An 11,488-nucleotide genomic window follows, 5' to 3' on the forward strand; every position below is an offset into this window, starting at 1 on the left:
ACAGAGTGAGAAGTAAAATTGCAACCACAATATCCAATGCTCTGCTGTGATACTGAATAAAATGTCCCTTCAGATTGGTGTGTGACGAGCACCACCATATATAGCAAGACATTGCATGGCATTACTGTTATGGTGTGACAACAGTGCTAGTCAACACAGCATCCAGTTATTAAGTGGTTATTACTAGTATTGCTTGTGTGTGTGTGTGTGTTGTGTGTGGTGTGTGTGTGTGTGTGTGTGTGTGTGTGTGTGTGTGTGTGTGTGTGTGTGTGTGTGTGTGTGTGTGTGTGTGTGTGGTGTTGTGTGTGTGTGTTGTGTGTGTGTGTGTGTGTTGTGTGTGGTTGTGTTGCGTGTGCGTGTGTCTTGTCAAAAACAGTAGTTTACATTTCCATTCAATGTATGGATGTGCAAATCAGATCAAACTGCTTGCATTTAGCAAATACTGTACTGCAGTGGTTTATGCTAAACCTGTTGAACTGACTTCATTAAAGAGATCCATAAACAGTTACCACGTACTAAATTGGAAAGAACATATAAGAGAAATAACCTACACTGACGCTTTTTTTAAAATATAGATAAGGTAAGAGATGATCGATCCAAGAAAATGGGTTATCATTCAAATTGTATATTTTCTTATTTTTATTAAAAACTCACAATTGTTTTCAACATGTTGTATTTATACAGTGAATGGTCTAATATGCACTGGAGGTCACATAAGCTTAGGTTTATTAGAACAATAACAGACATACCATGAGGGCTTGATATTTAAAGAAAGTAGCAGCTGCTAGCTGCATATTCGACCATTAATTTAATAGTTTGGATTTCCTTTGAAGACACAAAAATAAAACCTGTCTAAGTATGTTATATTAACAACTTTATGAATGTTTTTCAGTACACTAAAAAAATGAAGAAGTAAATTACTCCTTAGCATTTTTTAACACTTACACTTTTTCTCAACACATTCTGCAGATAATGGTGCAAAGCACTTTTACAGTATTTGTGCTATTTTTTATTTGGCAACTGTCTACTTGTGTGTTTTTTTTATGTTTTATTTGTTTTTGTAAACAACATCTTGTACAAACTAGCACAGTGAACCACAACCCCAGCAAARGTGTTTGTCTTCATACAATATAAATAAAATCAATACAAAAGTTTGGTTYGTTGCTTGGAACATTTTATCTTGATCAAGAGATTCTAAAACATGGTTTGATACTTTTAACTCCTGAATTAAATATATTACGTAAACAGTTGACTGTTCTAAGTCCCTTTCAGACCCCCATTAAACAATTTTTAGAAGGTAGACTTCATTTAACAACATTTCCAGTTCTGTTCAATTTAAATAAAGGGTTCACAAGCCATATAACTTTGCCTTTTGTTTCCCTTTTGAAGGCCAACTTCTTCAGATTTGGTGGTTTGATTTTTTTAACCAAGAAAAGGAAACTGTCCAGATGGAGAGAAAAAAATGTATTTCCCCTGGCCTTCAGAAATATATTTAGTGTCAAAAAGGTTGTTTAAGTGTCAATATGGCAGAGCCTTGAGAGGCAAAGAGGTCTGAGGAGCTTTTGAATAAATACAAGGGACACGTCTAGTGCCATAAATAGAGTCTGACGCCTTTCAGCCTTCTTCTAATGCCAGCGGCACAGGTTAGCGTTCAGACCAACCACCCTTCCTTCTTTTTTCTGTAAAGCTGTTGAGTCTTTGACAGTAGCTAATGATGTTTTTGTGGATGTGGGACATATTACTTGTTTTCAGAATGGTTGTTTTCCCAGTGGCATGTGTTTGGAGGGGCGTCACTGTACTAGGCCACTGACAGGAGTCAGGAAGGTTCACAGCCATGGAGAGCAGGGGCCCGGGGTCGCCAGGGGCCCACAGGGTCAACAGTCACACACAGTCTTTTATGTGCCCAAGTCCTTATTCGGGTTTAGATAAAGAAGCAATCGAAACATCAACACAATACCAAGGTAAATGCTTACAACCACATTGTCCACGTTTTGATTTTCGCCATATTTATTTTCCCTGCAAAAAAATATCATATGGGGAAATTAAATAAATAAATAAATATGATTGACAAAAAAATATTTGACTGGTGTCGCTACCCCTGCCCCTGCCCATGCCCGCTCTCCTGTCCTTCCCTATTGAATCTCTCGGTGGTACAGTCCGCTCTCTAGAGCTACCAGACGGTGCCCTCGTTCATTTCCGAGGGTGCATGGGACAGGTGGTTGCCGTATCCGCTGCCATTGAGGGATAGTGAGGTAAAGGGCGGGCTGGGGCCGTACACCTCAGAGGAGATGCTGTGCATGGGCCCCGGGATGCCTGGCTCCGGGCTGGGCGAATCCCCAGGGTGGTGGGACATGATGTCAGAATAGCGCTGCACCTCACTGGAGGGGTGGTGCCCGGGCAGGGGATGGTCCATACCACCTAGAGGGGTGCCCGTTGGGCCTGAGGAGGGCACGAAGGGGAGGTCTACGGGGGTCTGTGCCTGCGACGACGGAGGCCCCTGAGGAAAGAAGTCGTAGTTCCCTCCTGGACCGTAGTACTCGCTTTGATAATCTGCAGATCACCAAAAAAATCTGGGTTAGCCTGGGAACAATAGGGTGAGTAAAAATGATTTCAGAGATATTCAGGAATTCATTGAATATACATAGCCTGAAGTTGCATAGGGAGAAACCCTCGTCGTGGCACATTAGTCAAAGTTACACTTAAATCAAAAATGCAATTGGGTGGGGAGAACAACGCCGCCGCAAAATTAATTAAAATGTGGACCATTTCATCAGCCATTTTACCTTCTGAAATCAATGTTTCATTTCATCAGAATACTATTAGGCCCACTGCACACCACAAAGGACAAGAGTCCACCACACACTATTGATATCCACAAAACATGTTAGGAAAATTGAAATAAGGACGCACATACTTCACTATAATCAAGAAAGCCTACATTATTATATTTCAAGGGCAGCAGGTAGCCTAGTGGCTAGAGCATTGGGCCAGTAACCGAAATGTTGGTAGTCTGAATCCCCAAGCCGACAAGGTGAACAATCTGTTGATCTGCCCTTGAGCAAGGCACTTAATCCTAATTGCTCCAGGGCTGCAGTCAATAAGAGCTGATCCCTGGCCGTTACCCTACTCTCCAAGGGTGTCTCAYGGGGAGCTGGGATATGCAAAAAACACATTTCCGTTTCACACCTCACACTTGTACTGGTTACCCACTTGTACATGCAGTGAAACAGGACAAATATAAGCACCCCCTATTTAAAACCTTACAGTTACATTTCCCCAAAACAGTGTTGGTGTCCTTGGAAAAGGAGTAGATAAACATTTTAGATTGACTTTGTATATTAATAATTTCTCATATTCAACTACTCTCTCCGATCATCAACATTCTAAATATTCCTCAAAGTAACACAAAATGTATGTCACAACCAAATATGTTTCAAGCTCCTTCCTACGAAAACAGAAGGCCTACAAATGCACCTTTCTTGCATGTGAATGTCATCTTGTAAGGGAAAAAGTCAAGACAATTCAGTCAGTGAGATAATGCAATGGCTTGGAGCCCTCTCTAACTAACCCCTTGACCTAAATGTTATGGATGAGGTATTTATTAACAACCCGTTCCAGACAGGGATCACAGAGAATGCAGTGGAATTTGGTAATGAGCTACTTCCCCTCTTAATACAGTTTGAATGTTGATGTAATATACCTGACATACAGAGAAAATAATAATAGTGTTCTAGTGACTATTTATTCATATTTAACGACACATTTAGGCCTATTGTATTAACTGTTATTAGGCGCTGTTTAGCTTACATGGACACCATAACAAGATTTATTCTCCATGCTACTGTAATTGTTATTTTTATTAGTCTTTTTTTTCTAGTTTGGACAAATGGGTCAGACGATTGGAGTCTATAATCTGAGATATTTAAAGAGACACGTTATTTTAACATTTAAATTTTGACAACATCAATTTCGAATCACTTTAGACCTTTTTGTGGTGTTTTTGGCACATGCGTAATCGTTAATTATCTCCCATTGTAATAAGTCTTATATGACTTTTTTAAGACCTGAAGATTTGGCACAGCATCCTAACTAATCCATCTCTAGATAATGTCCATCCATACTCAAACATTTTAAAGCTATCCTCTCGGTGTAGGTTCTATTCCAATGATGTGTGTTGAGCTCATCTGATAAYCCATGATAGTCATCAAAGGCGTCCTGGGGCAGCGCGACAAATGGAAACAGCGCTTGGCGGACACATGTAAAATTATTCGACATTTCAGACAAACATGTGAAACCGATAAACCCGCTGGGACACACAAACCGTTTCATCACTCTTCTTACCTCCGTAGTATGAGAAAGGACCGTTTGGAATTAATTCCCCGGGTTCCAGCCGGTCCACTAGCGTTCTCATTCTCCTCGGGCTCCGGAAGAACGCGTGCCGTCTCGCGCCCAGGGCGCTCAATTGCTTCATGCGTCGCTCCTTGGACCGCCTGTTCTGAAACCATACCTATGAAGCACAAAAGTCAGCATAGAGCAACGTTAATGAAAATGAAATGGATTGGAAGAATTGAAGTGCAAATATTACGGCTGGAGCGTTGGAGACAAAGAGAGGCTCACAGCAAAGATTGCCTCTGTATCCAAAATGACGTTTGAAAACACATCTCAATATATTATGATAAATAATTGAATGCACACAGGATGTAAAGCTGCAGAATCCATATTTCATAGTCAATCAAATAAAAACAAACACTTTACTTCACTACAGATCGAAAACTTGTTTTGGTTGAAATATCATTATAGATTGGTAGCCTATATAAAAAGTAGCCTAACTCTAATATCAGATCTATTCCAACAATATAAGCATTATGTATGGTGTCAGTTTGTTTATAATTATTACTGCTTTACCGTTATATTATGATTGCTTTGTTTATAGATCCGTGTTCAACATCAAAGCAACGCCTAGGCCATGTGTAACCTGGGTGCCCTGTTTGTGCCGGAGCGCGCGCTGCCCTGCATGGTTCGTGGTGACTTGATGGAGTAAAGTCTTATTCCAGGGATAATATTACTATTAATTATCGTCACTCCAGTCGCAAAGATCTAACATCAGTTCAATGTTCTTTTAACCCTCAATTTACCCCGAGTAAAGGGGCAGCAGCGGGAACTTTTAAAATCTACAATTAATACTTAATAGAACGGTTGTTAGCAATATATTACACGGCTCTGCGAGGTTATTATTTCGTAATCTATATATCCACCCTTGAATTGCTTCTGCTAATTATGCTCTTCCTTGAAGCTCTTAAATATCCAACCTCGCCACCTTAATAATCTGGATTTTTTTCACTTGATCTGCCTTCAATCTTTTGTCAATACATTCCCACGTCCCCGCAGCACGAGCCCTATCATGGGAGACTCGGCGGTGTGGATGCGCTTATTTGTGTGCACATACGATGTATTGTCCGAACTTAGGTACTACGATACAGAGACCAACTTAAACATTCCAAATCAGMTGTGCATCTTCAATAGCCTCATTTTCAACTCTTGAAAATAGGCCAAAAAGAATGCCACCAAACAAAAAAGCCTTCCAAATGATAGGCCTAGCTTACTTTTTTGCATTAGGTAATGCAATTTGTCAAAATTAAATACCACTGGTAATAATAATAGTAACAATAACAATAGTATTAATAATACAATTATTCATAATAATTGTGTTTGTTGTTGTTATTATTATATGTCAATATAAGGCATGCTTATTTGAAATTATTTACGCTATACTAGACTGGGGGTAAGGAGGCATTTTGAAGTCTCCTGAACAGATTTCTGCGTTTACACTTGACTGAAAATGGTCACAGCATGGCTAAATGTGGTCGCAAAACGTGATGGCCCAGCGTTGCCAAGACTCCCATCGCTCTCACCAGTCTCACGCCAGTTGGCGTGTTTACCCATCCTACACGCCAAGAATAAAAAATACCCATATAAATTACGCTTTCCAAATAAACCTCGATGACAGCCAATCTTTCGCTCTTTCCAGTCAATGTGACCATGCAATTTCTAGGCAACCCCATCTTTAAGCGGGAAGGCGTATGGAGAAAGGAGCGGAGTGATTGTGATCAGGCCTCTGTTTGTGGCGAACTGTTGACACGGTGCCCAACATGGAGATACTTCCAATAAAAATAAGCTGCTATATCACACGCTTTAATAAGTGTGTAACCCTGAAAACGCACAAGGTGAGGTCCCCCCCCCTCATACGGTTCTCATTCACTCCCATACCAATACCACATGAGCTGCATCAGGAATTACATTCATGTCATTATAGTGAATTTGTCTTTGCCATTACCTGAATGACTCTCATGTTCAGCCCCGTCTCCTGCGCGAGCTGCTCCCTGATGTGTCTCGTGGGTTTGGGGGTGGCAGCGAATGCCGCTTTTAGGGTCTCCAGTTGCTTTGCTTTGATGGTGGTTCGCGGTCCACGTCGTTTACCGCCAAGGTTCTCGCCATCGTTCTCATTACTACCCGTTTCTTTGTCCGACAGATTGGCTATTTCAGAGTCCTTCACATCGTCCTGTAACTGATCTTGAGAATCCGGGGATAAACTTGGGTCGCTACATGCTGTTACTGTGAAAACGAAAAAGGACAGAAAACGCTTAGTCCATTTGTAGACCTATAATTTCAAAACAATGAGGAATATGAATGATTACTATTGGCCTATTTGTGTAGGCCTTTATAGCTTTACTAAAATATWTTTTTTTAAATTACAAATTGATATAGTATTAAACAATAGGCCTACCTGAAATAATAACCTATGCAGATTTAAATTATTTTGAAGAACACTATTTCTGTTATCTATTACCTTTTAGCGCCGAATTCATTAAATGTGTCAAAAAATGGGCCTACGATAATATCAATAGACTACAATAGTCATACAACGCGATAATGAACATCTATGCAAATATAATTGGATATTTTGGCTTACAAATCCAATGAAATCTTCAGCAATCGTGTGAAAATATAGGCAATCGTTATTTCTGTTTTTASCATAAAATAAAATAGTTTAGGCATAGGACATGCATGATTATTCAACACCAAACTGTGGGTGGAATAAGTCACATGGGTCACAATCTCGTTTTTTTATTTTACCTTTACCTCTAGGCAAGTTAGGTAAGAAAACATTCATATTTGCAATGACGGCCTAGGAACAGTACCTTGTTCAGGGGTAGAACGACAGATTTGTACCTTGTCGGGTCGAGGATTCGATCTAGAAACCTTTCGGTTACAGGGCCAACGCTCTAACCACTAGGCTACCTGCCGCCCAGTTAGTAGCCATGCGCCCAAAATGATGAAGCCAATTTGGCCGTATAGGCCTACCTGAGAGAAGGCTTGTGTCTTTCCCATTGCTGTGGGTTAGATAATCTTCTTTGCAGACAAATTTATTTTCGTCTATGATGTAGAGCTCCTCTCCCGTGGACAGCTGTTTGTTACACATCATGCAGGTGAAGCAGTTGAGATGAAACACTTTGCTCCTTGCCCTCCGGACCAAGTCGTTCGGRGAGATGCCCTGAGAACAGCCCGCGCACTTTGTCCCGAACCTCCTGCGAGGGGACAGAGGAATAATGCATGATTATTCAAATGCATTTAGGCGCAAAACCAAACAGTATATGTTAGAATACAACGATTGCATATTGAGAGTGTGAATAAATACATACTTAAAAAAATATATAGGTCACTGCTTAGTGTCAGAAATAAATTGCTATCTAGAACCTAAAAGGGTTCTTCGGCTTTCCCCATAGGAGAACCCATTGAATGACCTATTTGGTTGCAGGAAGAACCGTTTTGGGTTCAATGTAGAACCCTTCCCACAGAGGGTTCTAGATGGAACCCAAAATAGTTCTACCTGGAACCAAAAATGGTTCTATCTAGAACCAAAAAGGGTTCTCCTATGGGAACTGTAGAATACCCCTTTTGGAACCTTTTCTTCTAAGAGTGTAACCCTAACCTCTGCCTCTCAGTTGCAATGGTTCACGGTGAGAATGATTCCATAATTGCCATATGTGGTCCTGTTCTTTATAATTATTGTTAACTGTAGTAGGCCCTGTACTTCTATTATATTTCTGCATTCATTGTCAACGGACACATTTTCTTACTTTGCCCGAATCAAAAAATATTTGTTCCATTATAAACACGTTTTTGTGTAGAGAACTGCTTAGAATCGCATTTTAGGCCTATTTAGACCTGATGAAAATACATGTTAGTGTTGTCCATCCTGAAGCTGATCATTATGAAAAATAATACATCATTTATAACACAAAACAACAGCCCTAAATGTGTAATACAATTAGGCAATAATGTTCTCTGTGGTTTTGGGATAATAAAGACTTATGCACAATAATACACATTGCAATATACAAGTTAGTACTTTAATATGTGTGATGATCCTCTTTTTGCTGATTGTAACGGAAACTATTGTGTATTGAGATGATGTACACTGATTGTTGACTGCAAGTCTGTGATTGCATTGTCTGCTTGTTTGATCTTTTAAAGAGGTTTATTATTTAAATCCACGTATCACGTCCTTCTCACTGGAGCCGTGCAAACACAGGGGCCTGGGCAGATAGCTTTGCCACTGGGCCGAGATACACACTTCCTCCACACTACCCCGATGAAGTATTGATTCTAGCCGCTTCTCTGCACCTCTACGCCTAATAAACAACGTGTGATTGATTTCCTTCATACCCCATACCGAGGACGAGTACACACGCGTTTAATGTTGCTGTCCATCTTTTAGCATAACAATACAAATGAACAAGCATTTAATTACTGGCTCTACTAATCAAAGCTTCTGAAGCACCACCTCCAAATCCTCCTTCACACCTAGCACTTAGAAATTCTGAAGGAATTGGATGCAATCTTATTTGTCTTTTAGCCATATTAGAAATGAGTACAGATAATATTTAGAGTGGTTAATGTATTAATATGTGCCATATATAATACATTCCATTAAGTATTTAGCCTTGAATATAACTATCATTTTGTTATAAGCAAATTATAATGGTAAATGTTTTGAGAGCATAAGGCTGAACATTATTTGCTTAACAGTTTTCTAAAGTACAATTTGAAGGTATAAGGTGTAATTATTGTATGTCTTTAGATAGTTTTGCAATTTATTGCAGGCTCTACTTTTGTGTTCATTAGTTCAGAAGTTAGAGAGTCGCCTTTTTTGTTTTGTTTTTTACACTAAACAAATGACAGAGTTTATATGTTCATTATTAGCCTATATAACATTATATTGAAAATGTTTCGTATTTGCAATATCCTTATGAGTCTTTTTTAAAGAAAAATATGCATTTGACTGAGAACATTAGGYTAGTATTGTTAACTTAACAGAAACACGGAAATGCTTATCCAAGACTACACAACTGAAATAATAATTACTGTAGTAAAGGACGAATGACAGGGAGCAAGCACCCACCAGTCAAGCTTACCTAAAGAAGTCGTTTTTGCAATATAGTTTCCCCTCTCGAGAAAAGCATTTCTCTGTTAAATTGCATTTACACTCGCAGCACTGTACGCACTTGACGTGCCAAGCTCTGTCCAGAACATTGAGGAGAAACCTGTCCAGTATAGGCCTCTCGCACCCGGCACAGTGGACCATCGTCTTTGGATTTGCACCCACTCTGCAACCGTGGTCTGTTCAGCCTCCTGAGGTTGTGGTCGTCTCACTCACACTKTGACTTGAGCAGGAAACAAATCAACAACACACACCGATTATTGGATGTTTTGTATTTGGAGTATTTGGTTCCTTTTTCGCTCGGACGTCCTGGATCAATGTGTTCACATAAACAGTCGATGGGTAGCCTGGTCACTATCCTACCTCTTATTCTCTCCTCTGAAGTGGTCAGCATGGAGGTTTATAGGATCCAAGTACAGGATGTCGACCGTTAGCCAGGATGCGTCCTCCCAGGTGAGGTAGMGTCAAAGCCTTAGACGCTTCGAAAGTCAGTCCTTCGGATCCTTCTTCCATACACCAAACACACATCGGCTTAAATGAAGCCAATCAAATGGCAAAAAATATCAAGCCACCTCTGAAGATTGGCTATAATGTGAGAACCATAGCCTATCAGCAAGTATCCGTAGTCATCAAAGTGAAGCATTGGCCGAAAAAGCAACGTGTGCCAGTCACTGTTGAAGACGCACATCTAACAAAATGGTTTTGGGGCAATACTGTCACACAGCAAGACGCGCGTGCCTATAAATAATTCAATGTTATTTGACATGACCGCTTATCCACTGTTTAGGACCCGATGAGAATCGAAATAATTAACTATCAAAATATTTCAAGGAAAAAGTGTGTTTCCTCCGGCTCTGTTAGCTATCTGTCCCCTCGAGTTCTCTTTTGGTAAATGATGCTAGTGATGGTAGGATGCGTGTGACATCTCTGTGCAGGATTGACGCTCCGCGTTGTCTGCAGTACTCTGCATGTTCCTGAAAGCACACGAGCCAGCCTTATTCACAGTCTCGTGACGTCAGGCAGTGGAGAAGCCAATCAGCAGCGCGCCATGCAAGTAACCATTAGCTATCCCTTCAAAGACGAGCCGGTGCATTCTGTTCTATTTATGGGGAACTGAAGAAACCAATTGTCAAATATTCCTAGAAACTGTCATATGTTAGTGAATGTATGTGGGCGGAAAGACGACGACCGTTGAGGTAAAAACAGCACAATCACCAGCTTATCAATTGTCTGCGGCGAGGAAATGGACGTGAAGAATCATTTCATAAGGTAGATATGGGCATCTTAACGTTCTCTCCTGATCCTGCATGGATCCTCCCCATGGGCGAGAGAGAGGTCGTCTTAGTTTAATTAAAAACAGTAGTAGTAACATTGGAATATATATTATATTCATATAACAAAATGGGATGGAATGCAAGCTTTTGTTTAAAAAAAATAATTGTTGGTAAAAATCGCATTTTGACTAAGTTTTAGCATATAGTATACAGGCTACAGAAGTGACTTGACTTTTGCCATACAATACGTTATTATATTATCAATGACAAGKGATACGTCATACATTTGATTTCAGACTTAAGTTGACCAAATGTGTTTTGTTAGAATGTGCAGCCTCTCCAATGCGCCAAGACGCATGTGGTGGCGTACGCTTTGAGTGAGTGTTCTCTTGGTTGCGGCTGAACAAATCTTAGATAATAGTTTAGAGACAAATTCTCAATGATGTGTACATCACCTAAGGGAAATGAAGTTAATGTGGGTTAGAAATTAGTATTTACCCAAAACGGGAATTAAGTTTCACAATTTGAAATATGTCCTGGTGGCTGTTTTTTCTTCATCATATGCTTTTACTTGAAATGTTTTTCTTGACAGCTGCACAGTCTTCTCCTTACCTTTTAAGCATGTTATCATTTATTTTCCATGATCCTTATTTAATCACTATTTAAATCCACATTTCCCACCAATACATCTCAGCAGTGCTGTGCTCTCTTT

At 40.0% G+C, this 11,488-nt stretch overlaps 1 protein-coding gene across 2 annotated transcripts; it reads right to left on the reverse strand.

Annotated features, from left to right (window-relative positions):
- Positions 1-615: 615 nt before the first annotated feature.
- On the reverse strand, positions 616-10,462 carry LOC111960709 (LIM/homeobox protein Lhx1-like). 2 transcript variants are annotated; one of them, XM_023982881.2, is made up of 6 exons: positions 9,866-10,462; positions 9,477-9,725; positions 7,363-7,586; positions 6,335-6,612; positions 4,342-4,507; positions 616-2,550 (listed from the first exon to the last, which is right to left on the reverse strand). In XM_023982881.2, exons 2-6 carry the CDS (start codon positions 9,644-9,646, stop codon positions 2,171-2,173), a joined length of 1,218 nt encoding a protein of 405 aa, XP_023838649.1. In that variant the 5' UTR covers positions 9,647-9,725; positions 9,866-10,462; the 3' UTR covers positions 616-2,170. The 2 variants fall into 2 exon arrangements, with proteins under 2 accessions (XP_023838649.1, XP_023838648.1); XM_023982880.2 differs by having other exon boundaries at positions 9,477-10,462.
- Between the last annotated feature and the right edge of the window lie 1,026 nt (positions 10,463-11,488).

Source organism: Salvelinus sp. IW2-2015, linkage group LG4p (genome assembly GCF_002910315.2).
Source record: "Salvelinus sp. IW2-2015 linkage group LG4p, ASM291031v2, whole genome shotgun sequence".
NCBI lineage: Eukaryota > Metazoa > Chordata > Actinopteri > Salmoniformes > Salmonidae > Salvelinus > Salvelinus sp. IW2-2015.